The following is a 27,910-nucleotide window of genomic DNA, read 5'->3' on the forward strand; positions in this document are numbered from 1 at the left end:
TTTTGCTATAAATAATCAACTACTAATAAAGGATTATGTTTTTAATATATAGTTTAAACAAACAGATATACTTAGAATGCGTAAAATATGACAATTTTTCTAAAAAAATGAAGAAATTGAAGTGTGAAGGTCGATTTTGTACCTATTCACCCGGTTAATGGTAATCACTATAGTTGACACTTAGATTATGTAGTAAGTTATATTAAATCTATGACTGTCCTGTGATAGATAGAGAATAATATCAGTAATTACTCTTTTTTTTAACATAACTTTACATTTGTCAGTGTCTTGTCTCAATTGTCTATATAATCTGTGTTTCGATTCGAAAATCCCAAAATTATATAATTCAACGATAAATGTCTTATATCTGTATATAAAATAAACAGAAATAATACTAAAATTAGAAGTGGCTTTAATGTTTATTAAACTGCAATAATGTTGAAGTAAGTAAAAGTTTTAATTATCTACCACTACCTTTACTGCATTGCAGTGTTATCATCTATATAGATAATTCTTATGTTTTGAGGTTTGGTATAAAGACTGCTGTATTGGGCTCCGCTGTTTATTACACAGTCGATAAAGGCGTATGGAAGGACAGTTCCACGACGTCCGCATTGTATGAAGATCTTGAAAAGGGCGTCTCGCCATATGTAGGTGAATTGAAAAAGCAAATTCCATATGAGGTAAATGTCTCAAAACATGTCTAATTACATATTATTTTATGCATATAACCCTAAAATGTTCATGGACTTTATATATATTTTTTCTATATACCTATTTAGATAGATTCTTGTATCAATCAGCATGCTTGTTGATATTAATTTCCTTTTATAAAATTGACTGGAATTAATAACAAATATCCATGCATAAGCTGGTAATTAGCGACAAAATAATTCTAAGCAAGTTTAAAGAAGTATTAAATGAAAAATGAAGTATATGTGTATGTAAGATCTGATTGACTAATAGTATTCTGAATATATATTTTACTTTTACAGTTGCCTCCGTTACCTTCAAATGATAGAATATCATATTTATTCAAGTACTATTGGAACTGTGGAGTGAAAACGACATTCCAATTTCTGGTGGATCTCCCAACACATACAAGCAATGCAGCTACTAAAACATATAATTTGATATCTTCATCACTCACAGCAGAGCCTACTACAAGTTCTAGTGAACAAAAAAGAAAATGAGGTCATTTATAAAACAAGGGTTATTTATAGTGATTACTGTAATTATTTATTAAAATTTTAAAAACTATATATGACTTTTGTTTTAACATCAGCTGTTAATTAATGCATTTAACTAGGTAGGTATGTTTATTAATTTTATATTTATTAAAATACCACTTTTTAACTGTGACTTTGTTCATTTGACTAAGGTGTAATTAATTGACTGGAATAAAAGTACCCTATTTCCTTCATGCTTTTTATACACTAAATTTTATCATTCTTGGTTAATGCAGGTAACAAACTAATTAATTCCCATATAATATGTAGGTGTAAGGATTTTAACGACAGTGTGGAATAATGGATAAATTAATTACTTCTTATTTCATGGTTTTAGTACCCTAATATTATCATATTTATAACCTCATATTTTTTTTAATTATCTATATTTTATATATATATTATCAGACTATAAATAATACATGACTTGCTTAGAGACAAACATTAATTCCCTTTTTACCAGATTGGGGTTGTTACTTATCATGACAAAAACTATCCTCTTATAAATTATATTCATCAGTTTGAAACAACATACTGTGAAGAAAATTCATAACATGGGATTTTTATACAATTATTAAAATGTTTATTTCCAATAATCCAGTTGTTCCAGTTCTTATCGAATAAATAGGACAAAATATTCATAAAGATCATGTCTATCTTCTATTTGGATTGGCAAAAAACAAGGTTGATTATTTTATTACAACCTTTCATTGAGCTGCTCTTAGAAAAAAAAAATCCAATGGCATTACGAATACAAGGAAACTGCGAGGAATTCGACTTGATAAAGGTATATTTTTAGTAATAGGGTTTTGCCAATCCTATTATTATCAATCCCCCCCCTCCCGATTATATTGCGCCACTCAACAAGACCCTCCCCCTCTAAGGTCGGTACTGCAACCGATTTGCTCACTGGTGCTCCGCCGGGTAGGCGGGATTACAAATACATCATACATTAAAAAAAATACAAACCTCTACGGGGTTAGTCTTCAAGCATGATGACTAAAATCAACATGACCATTATTATTTAGGTATATACAATTTATTATTTGTTTTATAACATTTTTTTAAGTTTCTAAAAAGCAGTTGAAGCATGAAAATAATACTTATTATATTTAAATGAACTTTGGTTGCCGATTCGTTCTAGGTTATAGGAAAACATAACCCTATCTGTTAGGATTCAAATACTGATATGAGATTTCATATAGTGATATATGCTGGCAAAACCACGAGAAATAAGTAATTAAAACAATTGAATTACGTTTTTGAAACAAAAATATGTAATGTTTATAAATAAAAGATGTTATTACAAAAACCACAATTGTGGCACAGTTTATTTTTTAAAGTCTCACAGTGTCATATCTTTACACCTTTTCCTAGTACATACATACAATCATCTGTACAAACAATACTAAAAATGTATAATTAATATAACAAAGCTATGGAATTTATTTACTTGCACAGATTTTCTACTGTTATTTTTGTAATACAGTTGTCAATATTATGAAATTTTGTTTTAATATAAAATAGAAAACCATGTATTATTTATGCAGTTGAATATATGTATATAATTAAGCAATAACATTGTTAGTGAGTAACCTGAAAGTTTAGCCTATCATTCACATTCTCTACAATTTAATCCTACAAAAATATAGTAGAATCAATAAAAAATTAATCAGTGTAAAGATTATCAATTATATCTACAAAGTTGGCTTTTTCAGGTTTCTCAAAAACTCCAAGAGTGCAATACAGAAGTAGTCACCACATCGAGATCGTATATTACACGGGGAACAAATTTTGTGCACATCAATCACAATCTTTAAATATATTAACGCCACTAGGGAAATGCTTGGAAAACGAGTCTGATTCATTAAGGATTTTACACATTATTGGAATCTACATTAAAAAGGAATGCTGTAATGATTTTTTGAAATATAAACTCTTAAATATATCATAACTCTCCTAATACTATTACAAAACACTACAATGTCAAAGGCTCGGAAAAAAATTTTACATGAAATGAAAATAAAATTTTATAATAAGCACATGCAGATAACTTGTCAAGAATTTGCCATTTGCATTTTTGAAAGATGGCATTACTGTACACAAAATTACTAAAACATTTTATTTACTGTACAAAAATGTTGCTGTGCTGTCAAAATATTTTCAGTTTTGTCAAAATTAGTAGTTAATATTGCATAATTCAAATATTTGTCCATGTGAAGAGAGGCTGAGAAAAGCTGTAAATTTTCATTTATTTTGTCCCAGTTTAAGTGGAAATTCTAGTTGCTAGGCAACAGTTTCAACTTCCATTGGTTCCTCAGCACCAGTTTTCTTTTTCTTCTTCTTGTTTGACTTTGCAGAAGAGTTGAGGAGAGACTGAAAATTTTTTAAATATTTTTTAATATCAACCCAATTAACACTCATTTAGTATTTCTATATTTCATTCTAAGGAGACAATGAACATGGATGTATAAACATACTAATTTAATAAAAATGTAAGAAGTCTAATAGATGCTAAAAATATAATTTTTACAAATTTTATCTACCTGTATTTATTCCGGCTTCATGCAAAAACTACTACACCAAATTGGATATGGTTTTCAAAGTTGTTTCTAAAGATGTAACTTAATATATAGTTAGTAGTTAATATATGTAGTATATGTTTTATCTTGATATATTATTTAGAAGTTAGTTTAGTCTATTTATATAATTGGTTTTTCTACTTGTGGAATCCATATGTACGATGTAGCAGGTAAAAGCTAGTGAAAATATTGATATTGAGGAAGCAAAGATATTATACACAGATAAAATAGTCCCTCTTACAGGGGAGGCTATGTTCGATTAATGGCTGATATAAGGAAAATATGTTAACAAAGCAAGGTTTTTTTTATGTCTATATTAATTAAAAAGTAGTCTTTTTTGTATTTAAAGTGAACAGATGTTTTTACTGTTATAAATATATATACATAAAAGATAAAACATTATATACAAAACATAATAAAGTCACACCTTTTTCATTTGCAACTGTACCGCAATTTGTAATCGTAAGCTCTACAAGTATTTTTATTACAGTTTATTATTATTATCATAGTTTACCTAAAGCATTATCGCATTAATTCCCGCCTCTTATAAACCATACAACGCAAAATCTTAAAGTTAATATTTTATCACAGATGTCGTGATCATTCAAACCAAAGTGTAAAAATAAACAAATTGGCTCAAAAAAATCACTTATGATGTACCCTGCGCTTGTCCAAAACACTCCATATGTAGAGCGTTATGAAATTAAACAGGGATGGAATATATAAAAAAAAAAAACATACATTTAGTTCAGGGTCCTTTATGCTGCGTTCGGTTTTACACTGGCTCTTGTCAAAGGGTAAGCCTGTGATACGATGAGTGCCACTAGGCAAGAGCAGCACTGTAAATTTGAATTGCGCCACAAGCTCTCCAGGGCGTTCATAGAGGACCTGGAATAAAAAAATATATACATTAGTACTAAGTACATTTTTTTTAATACTATAAAGTAATATGTATAAAGAAAAATAAACTATATTTGGGAGGTTATTGAAAAGATAATAGTACCACATCCAGTCATATCATTGTTAATTTTGTCATTATGGTAGGCCATGGAAGTAACTTTTTAATCATTTGGCATTCCATTGTTTTTGCCTAGCCTAATGGGAGACGGGCGTGACAAATATGTACAAATGTATTTAAAATTACTATTTACTTTTTTCAAATGTTTTTCAAACTTATAATACCACATACAAAAATAGCAAAATAACTTTCTAACATGACTGGAAATTATAAAACAAAAATAATAAAAACCCATAATTAACTGATTATGATTGTTATTCTTATTAGATATGCTAACAACATCCTATTGTTAATATCAATATATCTGCATTGTAAAAGTGTAAGTAGTACTAAACACGCCATACCTGGAAGGGTTCAATAAGTTTGTGGTTGACACATTCAACAACGCCTAGCCTTGCACTTGTCTCCTTGTCAAAACTGCGCAAATTGAATGGCATTGAACCATGCTTGTTGCGAACCTAAAACATATGAAAATTATTATATATGAATCCATTTGGAGATGGAAACTATTCTTCCTATTTGGGCTTTAAAACATTGTATTATGTAGTAATAGATTAAAAACAGACAAAGCAGTATTAATATTTCTGTACTATATAAATATTATATACTGAATTGATAACAATATATCAGTAATCATTAAACAATTATGTTATACTTGTATTAAATGTAGTAATGACCTATACCACACATACAATATGTGTATGGCGGGTCAAACACATCACAATATTATTCCCAGACTATAAAACAGCACTGCTTAATAATGCAATACTGAGGTATTATATTACAACAATCTGGGTAGATATATTAATAATCCATTCTTTTTAAATCATACTAATAATACAAAATAACAACAAACCTCACTGTAGAACATTCTAGATGCTTTGAGTTTCAACTGATAAATTTCATCAGTTTTTTTATATATTGTACACCTTGTGTCCATTTCACGCCCCTAAAAAGGATAAGTTTGACAGTGATTTATCAATTTGAACAAATAATAATTTATTGCTACAATATACAGAAAAATGTATGTCAGTAATTAAATTCAACCAAAATGTAAAATTAACATATTAGTCTAAAGTTTTTACTTGAATTCTGTTCCCTGAGTACTGCCAGAAAAGTTATAATAAAACTAATCTGGAAAGAATTCAGGGTTAAAAGTTGCACTACAAATTTACAGAATATATAATAAACACTCTTCTATATTAACTCACTTTTCACTGTCATATTTTATTCACTGTGTAAACTGAAATTTGTAGCATCCTCAAAGCCAACTTAGACTAATTTTAGACGATCTAAATCTATTTTTAGAAATAAAAGATCTGCTTACCACACCCTCTCCAGTGGAAATAAGCACATCCATTGCATACACTTCATAGGTCTCTAATGTAGCTTTCTCATGTTCTTTGCGTTGTGCCTCTGATGGATTCTGTATTATGCTCTTTTCACCATCAATACGGAACTGCTTCAGTTGGTGTGAAAGCATGCCTTCAACAGGTTTACAACCATATTCAGCACTAATTTTTTGCACAACATCAGTGATGGCATAGTTCTAGAAAAGGACAAACCACAATTAATAAGGATAATTACATGAAATATGCATTCTGATTATAATTCGAGCCTAAATACTATTCTATATAGCTTTGATGGTATGGAACTTGTATCTTTCATTCCTGTAAAAACTAGTAACTTTCTCTTAGCTGAAACTTGTTTTTAAACCAAGTACCTTTTGAAGTTTCTAAATCATAGATATATTCACTAATAATATGTGTAAGGTTGTAAAGATGTCTAGATAATTACTCAATCAAAAATAAATTGCTGAATGCAAGAAAAGAATACAAGCTGAGTTTTTTGTCAGTTCTTCTCATCTCAAAATCATTCCAAACTGATGGTAGATTTGACATATCATAAGAGTCTGGAATAGAGCTACATGATTAAAGATATTTTGAATTTGAATGGATATATTTTACTTCAACATGAGCAAAAACTTAGGTTACAACTATTATATCTAATAACATTATTAATATAAAAGCTTTTAAACATGTTTACAGATGTCACAAAATTACATATTAACTAAATATTTGAATTGCTCTTTCAAAACACTAAGTTTATTGTAAATTAGAATATCCAGCCATTAGAGGACATCCTGATAAATATATTTAAGATATTTTACACTATTTTGTGGGGAGTAATCTATAGTTAATACATAATAAATACTTTCATCTGCACATTATTTTTACACACAAAAATTTCTTTAAAGCATGAAACCAATAGGAAATATTAAAGGAAAAAGAAAATTATACAGTAATACCTCATTGCCAGGTCGAAGCAACCTCAAGGCTGCTTCACTAGCCAGATGCGCAGCCAAGAGGACATCAGCTGCTCGTCCTGTCACCTCACCTCCTCCTACAGCAACAGTGTGCGCAACAACCGCAATGAACCCATCAATATGTGCACCAAGGTCGCTTTAACAAACAAAAAAGCAAATAGATATCTCTGTTAATAGAGAATAACATGACATTTGAATGATGAACTTTTTCATGATATCACTCTTTTATTAATAAAATTCATATATACATATATATTCAATAGGATAAAATATTAATTATAAAGCAAAAACAATACATTCAAATTTAAATTAGGTTTTCATTGTGTGGTTTCTTATGGTAAGTTTATTATAAATAATGTTTAGACTTATTACAATATAGGTACATTACAAAAAAGGAATTTATTACAGAATACACAAAAATGTTTTTGTATTTATTCAATTCTAAAAGACTATTCTTAATAGAAATATAGAAAAATATATTTAATAGTTTAGTGACAGTATGTTACAATTACCAAGAGGTTAATAAGTAGTGTTATACAAGTTTTATCAATTAGGTATAAATTTTGTTTATATAAGTCTACAAGATAATGAATATACCTCATAAATATTATTATACAATAAAACTTAAATTTTAATCTTACAGATAGGGAAGGTGCCTCAGAATGGAATCCACTAAGTATACTCACATTTTGGCCAGATCACCTTGTTTTAGAACATAGTCAGTTTCACTAGGAATGGGAGAGAAATGGCATATGCAGTTGTTAACTGATACACATGTCGAAAACGCGATACCCTTCTTGGAGTCTTTCTCTTTCTTGAAAACCTTAGAGGTTTCCTCCAAAATAAGCTTGTCACCGTACTCGCAAATCTCCCGTGCAGATGCATCTGGGACACATTTTGCAATAACTTGTTCCAGGACACCTATAAATTAAATCATATTTAGTAAATGTGATAACAATCAAACCAATAGGTTCGTTCATCATATAAATCTGTAGAAACCGCATGGCGATGACACGCGTCCAAATCTAGGAGCGTTCGCCAACATATTATTGATGAGAGAACCTCGATGTTTATAATCACAAAACAACATTTGGAGATGAACTTACGATTGACAATTTGTCCTGCAAGCTTGTACTTGGTCACAACCAAGTCTTCTGCGATCGTTTTTTCGACTTCTTTATCGTCAGCCATTTCTTAAAATTATGGTTTGGTTAGTTACTGCGCGGGGATTGGTTGATCAAATGTCAGTCACGTGATCAAGACGACAAATCACTAAAAATGGCGGGCAAATCCGGAAAATCCGTTTAATAGACTGTATACACTATCCAAGTTCAATATATATTATTTTGTTACAATTGATCCTAAAATATAATCCAAAAAATTGGGATCAATTGTAACATTCAGTTAGATTTAATTCAAATATTGGCGACATTGGTGAATTATGTCAGATGGCTGACTGACCCAAAAATTTCGGATTAGGACCTTAGCTTAGAACTGACTAGTCACATATGAGAAACTGCTACTTCTGGGTGTAAATTTTTCTATTTTGAAGACGACACTGTCCTTATATTGTTGGAATAGAATTTTTTATGAATACTTAGAAGCATCGAAACATTACCTTACATTACCAGAGTGAGATTTTGTACAAAAGTCGATTGCTTGGGTACCTCTGTCCCATTTGTGTTTCAACTGTGAAGCAGCTGTGTTTGCATGGCTGTATTTCGGTTTGAAGGGTGGAATATGGCGTGAATTTATTGGGTATAGAGGAATAACACCTGAGTCCTCAGGAATGGCAACGCATGGGGGGTATCATGGGTGAAACAATATACTCTGTTATACCGTCAGCTTGATTGCCATTCTAAGTTCCATAAAAAAAAAAAAACAAAAAGAAATACACAGAATACTTACAATGTTATGTTACTATTTATAATTTACCTCTTATTAAAATTATTGAACTCAATAGGTGTAATAAAAATCTACTTCATAGTGAAAAATTTTAAAATTTAATGAATCGGTTGCATAGATTCATACAATTGTTTTTTTGTCCTTAGTGACTTGGATTTGGTCTTGAATTTTTTGTATCCCTCAATCTATTGTGCTTTTTTTTTGAATTTGATATTTCCTCATAATAGGTAGATAATTATTGTAAGAAATTTTCTCACTTTCCTGCAGAACACAATATTATCTATTAAATTGTTTTATTTAATTTGTGAAATCGTTATTATTATTATTTTTTATGTTTAGAAATAAGTGAATAGAATACCTGCAACAATGGAAATGGCATTTGAAGATCTTTTGGCTATGCTAGATGAAAAAATAAAATTTGGTGAGAATTTAATAACACAACTGCAGTCAGTGCAACATTTAGATGGCGTTATGAAACTACAAAGAAAAATCCGCCAAGAAATTGAGTTTTTAAAAAAGGTGACTTATATTTTCAATGACTAAGGAATTATTCTGTTTTTGGGTTATCCATCATTATTTGTCACTACTTTTAATTCTAGTAGCTAATATTTTTCCATAGTTTATGATAATTTAGGTACTGAAAGCTAACATTATTGTGGGTTTTGCCAATAAAACCACTTGTTCTATTTTTTTACAATTTCTCCTTTAGCATTCATAAATTAATTTGTAAATAAAAATATAACTACTATTTTGATTTACAAAGTTACATTTTTATTGAAAGAAAAACTTATTAATATTGATGTTGTGCTCAGTAATAAGACATAGTGCTAACACAGTAGCTTCATTAAAGACTCATTTTTACAAGAATCATGGAAAATAAGTTTTCCTCATTACACCATTGTCTATTGTACCATTGTAAATGTTAGAGATGCGGGTGGATGATTTTATGTACACATTAATTTTCTTGTTGTCTCTTATGTGGTAGCAAAAAAAAAAAAATCATGTTTATTTTTCATGAGTTGAGTGCCCAGGGTTATGAGAAACCAGAAAACATTTGGAGGCATAGCTTAAAACACCTAAAAATTATTAAAAATGAAACATATAACCACTACATTCACTACATGACTATCATATATTGAATATATATATAATTAAATAGTATAATATATAAACAACATCCTTTCCCCTGATATCTATCCAACACATTTAAAATTTTACTGACATTATAAAAATAAAGTCAGTGTCTTACATATTATCATCATTATTTTGATTTACCTTAAAATTTGATTGTGCTTTTTTTAGTTGCAAAAATCAAAGAAAGTAAAAACTGAACAACTATCATGTTCAAATCTCCGACATTTGGGTGCTATGGTAGAGTGTGCTATGAGACCGGGAGTGGTGGCTGTATGCAAAATATTCCACATAGATGACAATAGTAAATTGGTTATTGACATCATCAGTGAACAGGGCAAAACATGGACTAAAGGTAAAGATCTTTGAAAAGGACCAAACTAAATTATCATTATCATATATAATGTACAATTACTCAATAACAAGGCAAAGTGTGAGGCTGCAAAAATATCTATTAAAAGTGAAAATATTCAAATAACTAACTAAATAGTGTAAATTATAAAGTATTTAAATGCAAATGTTTGTAATGATAAATGGATGTTTGTTACTCTTTCATGCGTAAACTATTGAATGGATTTGAATCAAATTTGGTACACAGGTAGGGAATATTCTATTTTAACACATAGGGTACTTCATGTGCTGATTTATGCAGGTGGAGTTGTGAGATAAAACTAGTCTAACTAGAGAAATAACTTTTTAATTTCTGTTATTGTATGTTCTATTGACTTATCTCACTGTAATGGAAATTTATATTCTTATACTTTATTGGTTGTTATGTAATTCTTCTTAATTAAATAAATTAATTAATATAATTTATTTCATTTCAGTAATAGCACGAAATCCTAAATCTCTAACAGCATTAAGTACAGGTAATGCATCATATGGAGCAAGGTCTATCCTAGATCAGGCCAATGATTATTTGGAGTGTGCCAAACTTTATCCATGTATGTATCAAGCGCCTAAGGTGTGTATTAGTTTTTTTAATGAATGATACAACATATTTGAACTAAGATCTTTTTTGGTATTTATTTATTAAAAAAAAAAACTGTTCCATAAACACTATAAATGTCAGTGATAACTTAATAGCCCGTGGTCTATTGCTTAGCTTGCAAAGCCAGGGTTTTCATCTATATGTATTGTTAATAGTCATAGTCATAGGTGACCTAAGGTATGGACGATGTGAGACACCACCTAAGGACTCGCTGTCTAAGTTTTATTTCATGCAAAACATGAATCCTGACATTGGCTATAAATATTTTCTATCACAAAATATAAAGAAGTTCCAGTTAACATACTTCAATATTGTGACATTTGTAACATCACAGATTATATGTTATTTTGTCTAAATGCTGTATAGAATTTTAAATTATGTATACATATAATGCATTCAATTTGATGAAATATTATATAAAAAATAAAAATTACAGGTGGTGTTTGAATTTATGAGTGGCATAGAAGAAAATCTGGCAAATAAGCTAAAAGCAGTAGGTGTTATAGTCAAAGGTAATGTCCTGCCTGATTCGAGGCCAATTATTGGCGAAGACTGTGATGATTCATGGGATTCTGAGTGTAGTGATGAAGAAATTGAGTGTAATAGGTGAATATGACATATATATTTATATTTCAAACTGGAAATTCCCTATCAGAAATATTTGTGTTTTTGTGATGGTATCGGGATTGTCAAAAACCATTTTTTTTTGGGGGGAAAGGGATTGTTAGCAATGGAGTTTGACAGCCCCATTGCTAGCAATATGCCTTATTAGGTCGACCTCCACGTGGTTCCCCCTGGAAACCATCGTGAACAATTCTTGTTGAATTCATAACGATGGGCTAACTGATCTACTTCATCCTGACATATTTCACCTATCATCCTTCACTGGTGCCCCGCCGGTGTATACCGATAGCGCGGTTGGGGCTACCATTCCATTATCATCCATTAAAAAAAAAAAAGTACCATTTTTTTATTTTAAATTTGAAATAAAATGTTATACCCATATACCTAATAAATGTACATTGATATAGAATGTTTTAAGATTTTATATTATTTTATGACGCTATCCTATTGTAGGCAGAATATTAAATTTATTTAATGAGTTGTAGAGTGGTTTCAGTATTCATACTCATTTTTTATATGTAAATTCAATCAGTTAAACTTAATAATTTAATCTAGTTTGATACAATCATAACTGTTTATATACTTATTACACTTTACTTTGTTTACATGATTTATCATAATCAGACAAGAAACTATCTTACAAGACGTATCACAATGCATAGAAGAACACCCTGAGTTAACTACATTGAACCTTGATGTCACTGCCATGATGGCGTATGTTAGTAATATGACAAATGGTCACTGTAAATATGTATTCAAACAGGATGTTTTAACACAGCAAGCTGCATGGGAGGCAGAGAGACCTGTGAAACCTGTTTTAGACAAGTTATTTCAAGGTGACTTTTATTTGTATTTAATTTAATATTTGTTTTAGTTTTAAACCGCATAATACTATTATTTGATATCAAAACAACTTTTTTTAATAGTTTGGCATGTGGTATTAGAATTAAGAAAAATAAAGTTTTTATAAATCATATATCAATAGTTTTAACCCGTTTTTATTATGCAGGAAAGGTGTTGATTTGTTGCACTACAGCTTGGGATGATTTTGAAAAGATTGTTAATACTTTGGGTGGACCAATGGAAAAGAAAAGGACAGCACAGTTAAAGGATGTTGTTAAAGTATTTCCAGATGATTTTGGCGGTGAGTATCTGAAATCTAATATTTTTAATTGTAAATAGAAGGGTAATTAAGGACTAATTTTATTATTGTATATTTACAGGTGAAGATGATTATCCAAGAAAGAATTTAAAAGTAAGGGGTCATGTTCGTTTAAGATCAAAGACGGTATTCAATTTTGGACACAGAAGTAAGGCTCTTACAGTATCTGCAAATGAAGGTTTTGTGAGAGCAGCATGGCAGCAGGTAATATTTAAATATTATTTTTAAATGAGTGATAATGGAATGGTAATCCACCTGCACTATTTATTTACGCTAGCATTATTTGTTTATCATTGAGGTATGATAGAGGAGAATGATATCAGATCAGTAAGATGTGAATTTATGTGGAATTAAGTGGGACTGTTTCCAGGGAGGACTGAGTAGAGGTCAACCTGATGCAATATATTGCAAGTAATGAGGCCATGAAGAGACTAGTGGCTTCATGGCATGGCTGTGTTTCAGTTTGAAGGGTAGGACATGGTAGTGAATTTACAGGGCACAGAGGAATAACACCGAAGTCCTCAGGAATGGCAATGCATGGGGGGTATCATGGGCGAAACAGTATACTCTGTTATGTCCATGGTACTGCTCATGTCTAGGCGACGGTTACTATTTTTCATCAGGTGGGCCGTCAGCTTGTTTGCCATTCTAAGTTGCATATAAAAAACAGATTGTTAACAAGTTCTTTCCATCTTAAAATAATATTATAAAATCACTGAGAAAGATTTTTTTTTAAATATCTATGGGGACAGAAATTATTGTGTTTATTAGTGTATTATCACTAAAATATTCCAAGTTAATTAATTTTGATAAATTAAGGCCATCTTCACAAATAAAAATATACATAGTCCATTATTTGTTATTTTTTTAGAATGCCTATAAATTAATAGGTACTTACAGACTAGCCCTTAGGTATCGTCAATGCAAGGTGACAAGAAGCATCATAGTCTATGATGTCCATATCTGAGAGTGAGAGTTTTTTTTTTTTTATAATACAGGGGGTGAACTTATGGTGAATGATTACCGACATTCATGAGTATCTACAACATTGAAGATATTGCAAATATGCTGCTGGCCTTTTAAAAAGGGATATGCTCTTCTTGAATATTTCAACTGGTAGAGAATGTCATCAGGGCGAACATAGCCCTGTAGACATATTTTAATGTGTGCAAAAGTCTAAATAAATACATAATTATTATAATAAATTGATTCGAAAATATTGCTGGACGTTGATTCCAAAGCGTGGTTTTGCGTTTTTATCACATTGAATGTTAAATTGTTTGCTATTCTAATTCATCAAGAATGTAAATTAAATAGATTAAGAATTATTTTTTCTTTGTAGGGTGTAACATATGCTGCATATATTCATGAGTCTAGAGCACTTACAGAAGGTAAAGAAGCCACTGCCACAAGGATATTATGACCCCACTGGAGAAATGCTACTTATGTATTGTGATTTTTTTATAATTGACATACCGACCGGACCTGAATGTATGGAATAATTTGGCTGTTGATAGATTATTTAAATATAAATAATTTTAACTAACTCTGTGATCATTATACATTTAAAATATACAGTATAAAGTATACTATTTGGTACATTTCAATTAATTCCTTTTAATGTTTAATTTGGTTTGTATCTTATTTTTTTTTTTATGTTATAGCGTTTTGAGGTTCCAATATATCGTATTAAAGAAGATTAGTATAATACAATCTGTAGAAATTAAATATTTACATAAGAAAATCGAGCCTTTTCTAAAACTTCTATATTTATTTATTTTTAAATGTATTTTTAATCTGTGGAAACGTATATTAAATCCATTGAATACGATTTACTGTTTGTTCACAAAACTGCTGTTAGTTAATAAAATAGGTAGATGAAGCAGCTCTTTGGACTATAAAATAGCCTAAATCGAACAAGACTATTACTGTAGCAATAGGTACATACGTGTTACATGCAAGTTTCAATTGCCATTGACCGTGTATGGATTAACAAAAGTTATGACTGTGAATGTCTAAGTCAAATATTGGCACATGGCAAACAGTTGACATTTAAACATTGTTATTGTTTTCTTCTGATTATGAATTTATATTCTTGTTTCTGTTTCTTTTAAAAATTAGAATGAAAATGAATTAGTTTGGTAAATGCCGCATATATATTTTTATATTTAGTGTATTCGACATACATTATAGATACATCATGTCTTTCTTTAAAGCTTTTAATATCTTGTAAGAAGTTTAAAAGCTTAACAGAATAATGGAAAAACTTAGTAATAATAAAGAGGTAATTGATTCACAAATATTAGCAGAAAATGTTGGATTTCTAGAGAACGATTTTGACACTTCATTTTCGTTGCAAAAAACGCTAATCGCTGTTAAGGAATATGTAATAGATGAAGAGAACTTTTATACACCTAAAGAAAACAAAAAACTTATTTCTTTGATAAAGAACAAATGTAATGATTATTCCCAAGATACAATATGCTTACCAGATATTAGTAAATGTAGCAAAGTGGAACTTCCTTCACAGTGTCGAACTGATAAAGAAATTTTATCCACTACACGAAAAATCAGTAAAAACTTAAAAGACTGGGGTTTGCCTCTGGGAATTGCTGAAAAGTATGAGGAGCGACATATTGTTGAAATGTTTGATTGGCAAGTAGAATGTTTAAGCAATCCTAAAGTTTTATTGGATTATAACAATTTGGTGTATTCTGCTCCAACATCTGCTGGTAAAACACTTGTTGCAGAGATCTTAACAATTAAAACTGTTCTCGAACGGCAAAGAAAAGTAATTATAATATTGCCTTTTGTATCTATAGTTAGAGAGAAAATGTTTTATTTGCAAGACATATTGTCTAGCTCAGGAATAAGAGTTGAAGGGTTTATGGGCTCACAATCACCTCCTGGTGGTTTGCAAGCAGTTCACATTGCAATCTGCACTATAGAGAAAGCAAATAGCTTATTAAACAAGCTCTTGGATGAAGGAAACATATCAGAATTAGGTGCTGTTGTAGTTGATGAATTACATTTACTGGGGGATTCTCATAGAGGATACATTTTAGAGCTTCTTTTAACTAAAATTAAATTTGTATCATCAAAACTGGATAATGTTTCAATACAAATTATTGGTATGTCTGCTACATTACCTAATTTAGATGTATTAGCTAACTGGTTGGATGCCGAGTTATTTGTAACAGATTTTCGACCAATACCATTAGATGAATATTGTCTGGTAGGAACAAAACTCTTTGATAAAACTGGTAAGCTTGTAAGCACAATAAGCAGTGATACAGACATGGGAGAAAGTGATAATGTCTTGAAAATCTGTCTAGATACTATAAGTGATGGATGTTCAGTTCTCATTTTTTGTATGACCAAAAATAGATGTGAAAATCTAGCTCAAACTATAGCATCATCATTTTATAAACTTGGTTCTAGTGGAGTTGATATGGGATTAGTCTTAAGGAACCAATTAAAAACAGAAAGTATTTTTGAAGTATTGGAACAGTTGAAGAACTGTTCTGTTGGTATGGATTATATCTTGAAGACTACTATATCTTTTGGTGTTGCATACCACCATGCTGGTCTTACTTTTGACGAGCGTGATATAATTGAGGGTGGATTTAAATCTGGAGCGATAAGAGTTTTAGTAGCCACATCTACACTAAGTTCTGGTGTCAATTTGCCTGCTAGAAAGGTCATTGTAAGATCACCAGTTTTTCAAAGGCAACCAATAAATATTTTAACCTATAAACAAATGATTGGAAGAGCAGGAAGAATGGGCAGAGATACAAAAGGTGAAAGTATATTGATATGTTCTGAAACTGAAAAGAAAATAGGATTTGAACTGATGATGGGTGCATTAGATCCTGTTGAGAGCTGTATTAATACTGAAGATAAATATATGAGAGCAGTGCTTGAAATGATAGCTAGTCAAATTGTTAGTACAAAGACTGAATTAGATCTGTATTCTAAATGTACTTTACTTTTTGTACAGCAAAACAAATCATTATCACAAAATATATTATTGAACAATACCTTAGATCAATTGATCAATTATGAATTAGTTAGAATCCAAGGTGATGGAGAAGAAAAGCATTACATTGCTACACCACTAGGGAAGGCATGTCTTTCTTCATCAATGGCCCCTAACGATGGGTTGTCACTATTTTGTGAATTACAGAAAGCCCGTCAATGTTTAGTATTAGAAACAGATCTTCATCTTATTTATTTAGTAACACCATATAGTGTAAGTAGTCAATGGGGTGATATAGATTGGCTGCATTTGTTGACTTTATGGGAATCTTTAACGAGATCTATGAAAAGAGTAGGAGAATTAGTTGGTGTACAGGAAAGTTTTATTATTCGCAATCTGAGAGGTAATAATAAGCTAAATAATGTACAAAATAAAATGAACATTCACAAAAGGTGAGACTATTTAAATTATATATTATAGTTGATTAATTTGGAATAACAACAATAATACAATTAACTAACTTTTGTTAATAGATTTTATACAGCTTTGGCTTTACAAGATTTAGTGAATGAAGTGCCGCTGTCAGAGGTGGCAGCTAAGTTTCAATGTGCACGAGGGTTTCTACAAAGCCTGCAACAAGCAGCAGCCACATTTGCAGGTAATAGACTAGTTGATAATTAATTTCCTTAGTGGCTTTACTATAATACAAGCATGGTTCCAGTTATAAATCATCATTTCTATGCTACTCATGATTAACATATTATCTCTTCTGTTTGTCTTTATTTTTCCTCTCTCCTGTCTTTTTATTGCACATTCGTACTTATTCTACATTATATTTTTATGTAATAAATACCAGTTTAATTTACGTGTAATTAAATAATTTATTCTACATTGTAGGTATGGTTACGGCTTTTTGCCGTCAGTTGGGTTGGAAAAATATGGAAATGCTAATATCACAGTTCCAAGATCGGTTGCATTTTGGAATCCATTCAGAATTAGTGGAATTGATGAAATTGCCCACTTTAAATGGCGTTAGAGCTCGGACTCTATTTGATTCTGGTTATGAGAGTATTGCCAGTATTGCATGTGCTGATGCTAATGCAATCGAAAATGCTCTTCATAAGTCAGTGCCTTTTCAGAGTACGAAAGGAAGAGAAGGAGATGACTATGATGATATAAGAAAACGGAATAAAATAAGAAATATTTGGATTACGGGTTGCTGTGGTATGACAGCTAAAGAAGCAGCTGAAAATCTTATTTCAGAGGCTAGGAAATATTTAAAACTTGAAATAGGTGTTGCTGACATCAAATGGGAAGATATAAGCACTAAAAATGTAAATAATTCCCAAAACGTAAATTTAGATCAAATACACAAATCTGATGAAGTAAACTTTAGCAATCACCCTAAAACTTTACTGCCTACTGCAATTAGAAATAGAATTATATCACAAAAATTGGATTGTAGCAGTAATTTACAGACTGCGGGAATTTACAAGAACAATCAAGATAAGAATACGACACCAATATCTCAGTTAAATAAATTAGAAGATGACAACAAAAATGCCATCTGTAAATTAATTAATAATGATGAAATTTTTGTAAATAGTAATAATAATAATAATATTTTAGGCGATGAAATTGCAAATGACATTGTATCTACTAAAGTAACAACAATGAACTGTAATTTATCTAAGGTACCTAAAGATGAAATTGCCTGGGATTCACTTATTTTTAATGAAACAACAGAAAACGGCATAAATATCGGGTCGGTGAATATACAATCACCAAATTTAAGTTTTGGTGATTCGGAAGATAAACCTCCAATTTCAGAAATTGTCTCTAAAGAAATCTCACCTGTCAATGATATTAGTTTATTTTCCTCAGAAGGTGATAATTCTAGTCTTTTTGAAGAAAGCTTGCTGCTTGATTCGATAACAAGCAAACTATTTAATAAAGAGATAACATTACAACTATCAAAAGAAAATAAGTCAGAAATAACTTCTGGTTATATTAATGTAGACTCCGATACTTTTCTAAATGCATTTAAATCTACTATTATTGATGTAGAAGCAGATGAAGATATAAAGTTAATTTATGATGATGAAAATAGAATAAGCGAAAATGAATTAGAAGTTGCATTTAATGTATCTGAAGAAGTGGCAAATACTTCACAAAGAAATGAAACTTCAATAAGAAATATTTTCATTAGTTCACAGAAAAGACGAGCAGAATCTATTAGCCATGATTTCCATCCTGCAAAGAAAATTAAAATCGCTGTAAATAAGTGTTATTCTGTCTCTAACAGTGATTTAAAATTATCTGCGTTAAAATTGGATCTCGCACAATCAATGAAGTATACAGTTGTACTTGATGAATTTAAATTTGATTATGTTATATTAAGAGAAGAGGATGTTATAGACAATATAGATATTTTGTCAAATCTAAAAGAAGCCTCTGTTTATGTGTCTATTTACAGAGATACAATTAAGAATGAAGTAATTGGGTCTAAGGTTTTACAGGGCTCAAGGAAAAATGGGAATGATAAGGCTTCAGATAGTATACAATGCAAGCTTGGAATATGTATCTGCTTTGGTCAAGAATGTGTTTTATTGGATCTAACTTTTTTGGACAACAAGCTAAAACAACAATTATGTCAATTGTTTCAAAACCCATCACTGAAATTGAAAGTAATGTCTTTAAGAAACATTTACATTCACATGAAACAGTATTTCCATATCGATCTAGTTCTGCCCAGCATGGATATCTGTTTATTCGAATGGCTCCTAAATAGTGATGAAAAGATACCGGACATTATGTACTTGGTAAGTGTGTGCGTAATAGATTAAGTATCTAATAATGTTTACAAAAATCAATTATCTTTAAAGTGAAAACTAATATTTTAAAATAGTTATTTGTTCATCTCGAAAAGTCCTATTCCACATATTTTTTTTAATTTTTGTAAATCGATTTAGATAATTTCGAGACACTCAGTATCTGATCATATTTATTAATTTTTTACACTTTACATCTTCGTTTAATTTTCAAGTTGTTTACTTATTATCTGTACCTGTTTCGGATCAGAGAGGACTACTTAAGCATAAATTGTGAAACATAAATTCAGGGAATTTATGTTTCACAATTTATGCTATTTATAATATTGTTTGATTTTGTTACGCAATTGCGTTAACCTTTTGTAGAGTAATGCCTGTACAGTTTGAACTTAGTAATTGTACCTATATTATGCAAATGTTGACTTGTGAAATAGTATTATTTTTACGTTGCGCAAGTAAAATTTATTTGCAATTCTCGGTTATACTTACTATAATAACTACTTATAATGTATTGTTTTTTTATGAATGAAAATGGAATAGTAACACCGCCTGCTATAATGGTATACGCTGGCGGGGCACCAATGATAGGTGAGGATGGTAGTACGTCAGTTAAACCCATCGTTACTAATTTGTCAAGAATCGGAAACTACGATAGTTTCCAGGAGTAACCACGTAGAGGTCGAAGTGGTAGAATATATTGCTAACAATGTACTTATTAGATCCCATTGGTAAAAATTACCTTCCCCTTATTTATAATTTAATTATTTATTTATAATCTTACCAAATTATGATATTAAAAAAATTCAAAATGTTATACCTGTAGGCATATAAGACTGTTGGGTCAGATTGAATGATATAATAATATTTTATTTTACAGACAAAAAAGTATTGTGGTGTAGACTTATCAAATATTTCAATAAAGATTAATAATATAGCGAAAAATTTAATGAATTAGACACCTTCGAAGATGCATGTATCCGAGCGTGGTGTATTTGGGCTGTTGCAGAAAAGCAGGAAGAAATACTGTCAGAACAGTATAATACTATAAAGGAAACACTTCGTTAGTTTAACTTTGTTAATATTTTTTAATTTAAAATTTATGTTCTTGTTTAATCGACTTCAAAACGATGGAGATTATCAATTAAGTTTTTGTTTTTCACTTTAAAACTCCATGAATCTAGACCAATTTAGAAAATTCTTTTTTTTTTTGTCTAAAATAATATGCTTACAGATTGGCTCCATAGAAATTTGATCAAAATCGGTCTAATAGTTTAGTTTTTAAATCAAAATACCTAGTTTTGTCACAATTGAAGCCGGTTTTTTTTTCGTGGGACACAATCTTTAATTATTATTTAATTTACATGTATATACGAGTGTATAACTGTTGTTTGACGGTTCCGATTCTAACTGTAGATTACAATACTACATTTTTTTCTTGTAATAACCTGAAATACAGAAATAGATTAACATTTAAAATAATAAAATTTTAATTAATAGATTAGGTTAGGATTTTAATACAAATCTCATTTTACGTAATAATCTTATTAATAAATAATATTGTAAGCAGATGATGTCTGTTTATGGAAAAATAATATAAAAAAATATAAGGGATCTTAACAAAACCAATACGTGATAAAATAATAATTCTTAGAAAATTTGTCTACCTGTATGTTTGTTTCTACTGCACCAAATTGAATGCAGTTTTATAGTTGTGTTCCTGAAGTTCTAACTTACAATAGAGTTAATATTTTATCTTTATACATTATTTAAGAAATTTTTTTTCAAGAAATTATTTGATTCATTTATTCTCCTACTTTTAAAATCGCGCGTATGATGTATTGAGCATAACTAAACTAGTAATTAATATGTGTATTAGAACAGTAGATATTATAGAATAATACAATTAATGATATATATGAAAGGTGATGTCCATGTCATTATACTGCGTTTCCAAAGAAAAGCTATTATTTATTACAATAGGTAAAATTCGGGTTTGGTTTTTTTATACCGTTAAGGTGGCATACGGACCACCTCATGGTAAGCAGTTACCGTAACCTATGAATATATGCAATACCAGGAGTATTACGCTCGCGTTTTCGACCTTGAAGAAACCTTTACCCCTTTTGAAATATCCCATGCTGTAATCTCTTAGAAAAACCTCAACAGGAAGCTCATTCCATAATCTGAGCGTTCGTGGGAGAAAACATTTCTGAAACCGCGCTCTATGCGACTCTAAGATATGGAGATGAACTCCCTGTCGTGACGAGCTGTTTGCTGATAGAAAGTGGCCGTAGGCATCATACTTAATTCCTCTGCGCACAGTCGTATGAGCGTTAAGGTTGGTGATATTGTCCTCGAAAATAACGATTTATTTATCTATGCTTCTAACTTCTTACTATTACTAAGAAATTTTTTAAATATCTTACTAATTAAATTAAGCATTTTTTCTCACAGACATTGAAATACAAGTTATGAAGATTCTATCAAACTGCGAGTTTCAAGGGCTGAGCGTAGACAAGGATCTCGCGTCACAGCTGTTGATTGATGTAAAAACCTCTCAAGAAACGCTTCAAAAGAAAGCGTATAAAATTTGTGGATATCATTTCAACTTTAATTCGTCAAAAGATGTTGCCAAGGTATGTTCAATATTGCTTTTTTTAAACTAACTTTTATAAGCGCATATGATATTGTAAACTTAATTGAATTGATGTACATGAGTTCAACCTATTTAAAAATGAGTTTCCAATTCCTCTGTATTACTTTTTTTATTTTTTATTTATTAATTTTTGTGTCTATTTTTATGTTTGTTATTTCAGAACTCCGTCATTTATAAATCAATTTAGATTTTTTTTTCTGAAAGGATAACTATCAATCTGGTCTTATAGAAGTTTTATCAAAATCGGTTCAGTAGTTTAGTTTTTAAATCAAAATAACTAGTTGTGCCACAATTAAAGTCCATCCAAATAATTGAAAATGGCTGCTATTTCAATTAATACATGTATATTAATTTGTAAGCAATATGCACATTTGTATATATTATGTCAGAAACTAATTCTCTATTCTAATTTAAAAAATTTAGCAAATTTTTAATCTAAATTCTTGCAACACTGAAAAAAATGCCTTTGTTTTTATTAAAAAAACAAAACGTGTATCCACCAATTAGACGTTTAATTGACTAAAAGTTGACTTGATTTTTATTCTCGATGCTCTATCTATATAATTTATGTCATCTTCATACGAATGATTCATAAGTAGACTGTGGGATCGCTTTTGAGGTGCCATTTCTCTAAATCTATGTCTAAAATTAAAATTTCAAATTTGATATGATAGTCAAATCTTTATTCTAAGGCCAATATGAACTGCATTTCTAAAAGATTTAAATAATAATTATTGTACAGGGTGTAAGGGATAAGTTGGCAAAAATTGAGATAGTGAATTCAGACCATTATTCTGAACTGAAAACCAGTGGAAATTTCTTTCGAAGACCTTCAAATTTTTAAAATTTTTTTTATATCTATTTTATTATCATGAAATCTATGATGTTATAATATAAATAAATAATAATATTTTATAGTGAAACATTATGAAATACCAAAAAGCAGCATTGTAATTGTTGTAATTGTAAAATCCTACTACGATGCGCGGAATCAGTTGTGTAAGGTTTTTTTTTACCAGAGAAAATGGAATGTTAACTCCGCCTGCAATGATGTGATACACTGGTGGAGCACCAGTGAAGGGTGATAGATGAGAACGAAAACAGGCCAGTTAGCCCATCATGATGAATTTATCAGGAATTAAACATGATAGTTTCCAGGGGGAAACGCGAGGAGATCGATCTAGTTGGGTATATTGCTAGCAATGGGATTCTTAGTCTCCATTACTAACAATCTCTTTGCCCCCGCTGTGTAAGGTCAACGCCACAAGCGTACGAAAACTATCTACACAGAAGCGCCATTGAGCGCGCATTGTAGGTATCATGCGTCGTGTGGATCGTAAAATTTCAAATACATTGCGTGGTATCAAAACTAATAATCGTTAATTATATGGAAAATAATCTGTCATCTAATTCAGACCATTCATCTGAATCAGCTGTTTTCGTTTTGGCCAACCTGTCCCTTCCACCCTGTATATTAACCCACTTATTATATAAAAACTAAAACATTCTAACAAACCTGCTTTAACTATTACAATGTTTTGTCACGTTCTTTTAAATGGAGAAATACAGTATAAGAGAAAGAGACAAAACAGTTCAATAGCAAAATTAGGTTTATGAGAGGTTTGATGTTTTTATGAATAAGGGGGTTAGTTTATGATGGTTCGTAAAACAGTAATTTCCTGAAACTGTCAAATTGAAATATTAGGGTAAGGGAGAGATAAGTTTAGAGAAATCGACCTCAGTGTCCCCTTTTATTTAAAATTTTATTGTTAAATACAATTTAAATATCATTAGATATTTATTCATTATTTGTTCCCATATCTAGCTTGTGTAAACTTAGCATTTATTAAAGTAGTTCCAAATATATCCATACAAATTTCCAAGTCGCATGAATATGACAAAGTTACGATTTTAGGTTCTAGGTATATACAAGGGTCGTAAAGTGAGTACAAAGAAAAGTGTGCTCACATCGCACAATACTCCAATATCAAGTATTGTAATGTACTGGAGGAAACTGAACTCTATATTGACGAAAACATTGTACCCACTCGCAGAGAAGGCGTGCGTGTACAGCGTCGGCGATAGGTAATCACTATGGTATTCCGCAAACGTGTCTCTAGGGCAGCACTGATATTCGATCCGTTCTCAAGAAAATACAGAATATCATACGACCTGTATATGATTTTTTCATAAGTTTTGCTAATAACAAAGTAGGGACAAATTGCTTTTACAAATCTATTGCATAAGTGAAAAGATAAAATAATGCGTAGTTCGTTTAATGTCAATATTTGACGTCCTCCGTGACGCGGTGACGTTGCTTGCGTAAATAAGCTCTCCGGTTTTCGGTTAAAAATAAATTTATTTTATATTATCATGTACTTAGTTTTTTAAAATACTACTCGTTTCTCGCGACTTTGACAGCATGAAACAATATATAAAATGGCCTGTGTTTTAAGTTAGAATATAACTTACCCCTGTACCAAATTCCATCCAAATCCGTTCAGTCGTTTAAGCGTTATTAAATAATAAATATACAAATATATTTATAAACTTTCACATTTATAATATTAATTAGGATGTGGTTAAGCATGTAGTATCTTGTTTGTCTGCATTGAGTTTCTAGTTTAAAATTCGGGATTTTTTTTTATGTTTTCATTGTTTTTTTTTTCTATTTTTGCCGTAGGTCCTGGCATAGAATAGGCTACCCCTTCTTTTCCCGTGCGAGTCGTAAAGGCCGACTAAGGGAAGGCGAGGGATGGGCAGCAGCGTTTCTCTTAAAACATGTCTAAAGCCTGACTTCTGTTGCCAATCCGCCTGCCAAGAGTGGCAACTACTGGTGAAATTTCCCAAGCTTATGTGTACAAGCAGTGGACAGTTAAAGGCTGATATGATGATTGTTTTTTTCTCTAGATTATTATAAAATATGGTGTGTTTCAGAATCAACCCCTCGTATACAATGTTCACGTGCACTGGCCGCGTCAGCATGCACGAGCCTAATTTGCAAAATGTTCCGCGGACTTTCTCAATTCCTGTCAAATATTTGACAGCAAACGAAACGAACACCGATGACGTCATGGAGTTCAACTGTAGAAACATATTTAGGGCTGGCCCCGGACATTTGTTGGTGTCGGCCGATTACTGTCAGTTAGAAATGAGGATATTGACTCACTACAGCGAGGATCCCGTTCTCATGAAAATAATGAAATCGGATGTTGACGTTTTCAAGTCGATCGCAGCATCTTGGAGTAACGTGCCTGAGGACGAGGTAAGGATCAACCACTTTTTCACAGGATTAATATATATTATATTTATAATGACATTAGCGACTCATTCCTGGCTTCGCACGGTTTTGTTGAAAATAAAGTGAGAAGTCATGTTACTCGATGATATAGGTGTAAATAGGTGAAGAAAAATGAGGCTTTATATAGGTGCAAGATTTTTTTAAAACGATTAAGTATTTTCTGAGTTTATTTATTACAAATGAAAGTTCATTACTTTGTTCTTTATATGTAATATTAGTAGTTTAGATCACAATAACAAAAAAGCTCAAATTTTCCAAATCGCCAGTTTTTAGGAACGTCAATGAAGGAAGTGTATCATGGGTTTCTCTTTGCATTCTGTAATGTTCATGGCGCTGTTTAAGCCTATAGGCGACCGTGACGATTTTCTATCTGGTGGTTGCCATTCCAAATTCCATAAAAAATGCGTTTTTTGCTAGGTTGACGATGATCTGCGACAAAAGGCGAAGCAACTTTGCTATGGGATCCTATACGGTATGGGGAATAGAACTCTCGCACAGCACCTCGATGTCACCGAGCTAGAGGCGGCCATGTTCATGGACTCGTTCTTCAAGACATACCCAAGCGTGCGCACGTTCACGGAGACTGTTATCGACGAATGTAGGAAGAATGGTTACGTGAAGACACTGATGAACCGTAAGAGGTTCCTGCCTGATATCAACAGCAACCTCATGCACAAGAAAAGTAAGTTATTTTTATCCGACTCCCTAAAAATAATATTTTTCGTATGTTCTGATATTCGGCTATTTGATATTTGTCTCTACTTGAAGAACGATAGTTTCTATTGCTAATAATTTCCTTCATAATAATATAGGGTATGGTTAAATTCAACTTAATTGTTCACATTTAAGCAACAGGTATTTAATATGAGTGTGTAAAGGCCTAATATCTTTTTTAATACGTATCTCTAATTCTGTTGAATTTTATCACATATGCAAATTATATAGATATGAAATTAAACGAATGTGAAATAAATTGTTTTTATCGAAGAAGTAAAAATATTTAAAAACTTTTTCTGTTATTACACTATAAATTTGTTGGCCGTACTAGGTACTATAAATAATTTATAGAGTAACGATATACTACTTATAAACACAGTTATTTGAAAATATTTTGTTACAAGTCTAATAAATATTAGATCATGTACAGGCGAAGTAATATAATATAGTATACTTTTAGGAATATAATAGTATACTTGTAATTCATCAAAATAGAATTGTACTTCACGATTTATGTGAGTAAAGTTGATATAAATAATTACAATCCACAAAAGTTCATAGTAGGTGGTCGTCGGACTGAATTAAGGATAACTGTCTCCGCAGAAAAAAGTATTAATTGTTCAGTCTATATCATAGAAGAAAAGATATTTTAGTAACATTTTTCAATTATCATTATTATTTACATTTTAATCAGCCGCAGCAGAGCGCCAAGCGGTGAACACCACTATCCAAGGCTCAGCGGCGGATATCGCGAAAGCTGCCATGTGTGCCATAGACAACAGAACTGGTGGAACTATAGACAGACCTTGTTTGATTTTACAAATGCACGATGAACTTATATATGAAGTTCCTGAATCCAAAAAGGCTTCCTTTATCACTTTGATAAGAGAAGTAATGGAAGATACAGTACGCTTAAAAGTGCCTTTACCTGTTAAAGTTAAATGTGGCTATAAATGGGGTTCACTCGAGGAAATAAAAGTATGAACTGAAGCATATTGTTGTATGCTATAAAAGTCTCTGTAATAGTCAGTTATGAAATTATATTATTAGCCTGTGATATTTTTAATTGCTTTTCTTGTGATATTGTAACGGTTTTATAGTTTGTACTGGAAATAAAATTATGGTGGTGTTTGATGTTTATTGTCGTTTTATTTGCTATTAACATTTTGTCCGCTATTTTGTGCATGTGGATTTCAGAAGTAGATACACCTATGATATACACTTCTAGATAACGTATCAAGATAAAATGTGCATTACAATATTTTGACCCCGAGGAACACAACTGTGAGAACTGCGTTTAAATTGGATATTAGTCCAACTGTTCAGTGTAAACTGTTTGGCTGAATAATGGACATAGGCAAAGCAATATTAAAAATAATTTAGACGACATTTTATTTATTAAATTTTAATACCGCTTGCCAAGCGTGGCAACTACTGGCAAAACTTTCCTAAGGGAGA

The 27,910-nt window shown here is 30.8% G+C and overlaps 4 protein-coding genes across 6 annotated transcripts; 3 read left to right on the forward strand and 1 right to left on the reverse strand.

Moving 5' to 3' along the window:
* Window positions 1-268: 268 nt before the first annotated feature.
* On the forward strand, window positions 269-1,260 carry LOC113515572 (MICOS complex subunit MIC13 homolog QIL1). The gene is made up of 3 exons (XM_026899832.3): window positions 269-443; window positions 527-683; window positions 996-1,260. Exons 1-3 carry the CDS (start codon window positions 436-438, stop codon window positions 1,191-1,193), a joined length of 363 nt encoding a protein of 120 aa, XP_026755633.2. The 5' UTR covers window positions 269-435; the 3' UTR covers window positions 1,194-1,260.
* Window positions 1,261-2,529: 1,269 nt separating this feature from the next.
* Window positions 2,530-8,418, reverse strand: LOC113515346 (proliferation-associated protein 2G4). Its single transcript, XM_026899511.2, has 8 exons — window positions 8,262-8,418; window positions 7,842-8,076; window positions 7,138-7,291; window positions 6,157-6,378; window positions 5,686-5,778; window positions 5,174-5,287; window positions 4,553-4,699; window positions 2,530-3,605 (listed from the first exon to the last, which is right to left on the reverse strand). The coding sequence occupies exons 1-8, from the start codon at window positions 8,344-8,346 to the stop codon at window positions 3,516-3,518; spliced, it is 1,140 nt and encodes a 379-aa protein (XP_026755312.1). The 5' UTR covers window positions 8,347-8,418; the 3' UTR covers window positions 2,530-3,515.
* A 675-nt stretch (window positions 8,419-9,093) lies between these two features.
* Window positions 9,094-14,560, forward strand: LOC113515345 (UPF0415 protein C7orf25 homolog). 3 transcript variants are annotated; one of them, XM_031910228.2, is made up of 9 exons: window positions 9,094-9,287; window positions 9,400-9,579; window positions 10,363-10,546; window positions 11,019-11,155; window positions 11,619-11,788; window positions 12,431-12,642; window positions 12,816-12,950; window positions 13,030-13,172; window positions 14,311-14,560. In XM_031910228.2, exons 2-9 carry the CDS (start codon window positions 9,427-9,429, stop codon window positions 14,389-14,391), a joined length of 1,215 nt encoding a protein of 404 aa, XP_031766088.2. In that variant the 5' UTR covers window positions 9,094-9,287; window positions 9,400-9,426; the 3' UTR covers window positions 14,392-14,560. The 3 variants fall into 3 exon arrangements, with proteins under 3 accessions (XP_031766088.2, XP_026755311.2, XP_031766076.2); XM_026899510.3 differs by having other exon boundaries at window positions 9,095-9,300; XM_031910216.2 differs by having other exon boundaries at window positions 9,096-9,579.
* Window positions 14,561-15,019: 459 nt separating this feature from the next.
* LOC113515544 (DNA polymerase theta) lies at window positions 15,020-27,590 on the forward strand. Its single transcript, XM_026899791.3, is given in 10 exon segments — window positions 15,020-17,399; window positions 17,481-17,605; window positions 17,845-19,769; window positions 20,656-20,707; window positions 20,710-20,838; window positions 22,233-22,414; window positions 24,350-24,519; window positions 25,372-25,699; window positions 26,153-26,417; window positions 27,147-27,590. Coding segments are annotated over 10 exon segments (5,640 nt in total). The 5' UTR covers window positions 15,020-15,225; the 3' UTR covers window positions 27,437-27,590.
* Window positions 27,591-27,910: the final 320 nt, after the last annotated feature.

This window comes from Galleria mellonella, unplaced genomic scaffold (genome assembly GCF_026898425.1).
Source record: "Galleria mellonella isolate WM207_F2 unplaced genomic scaffold, CSIRO_AGI_GalMel_v1 utg173, whole genome shotgun sequence".
Taxonomy (NCBI): domain Eukaryota; kingdom Metazoa; phylum Arthropoda; class Insecta; order Lepidoptera; family Pyralidae; genus Galleria; species Galleria mellonella.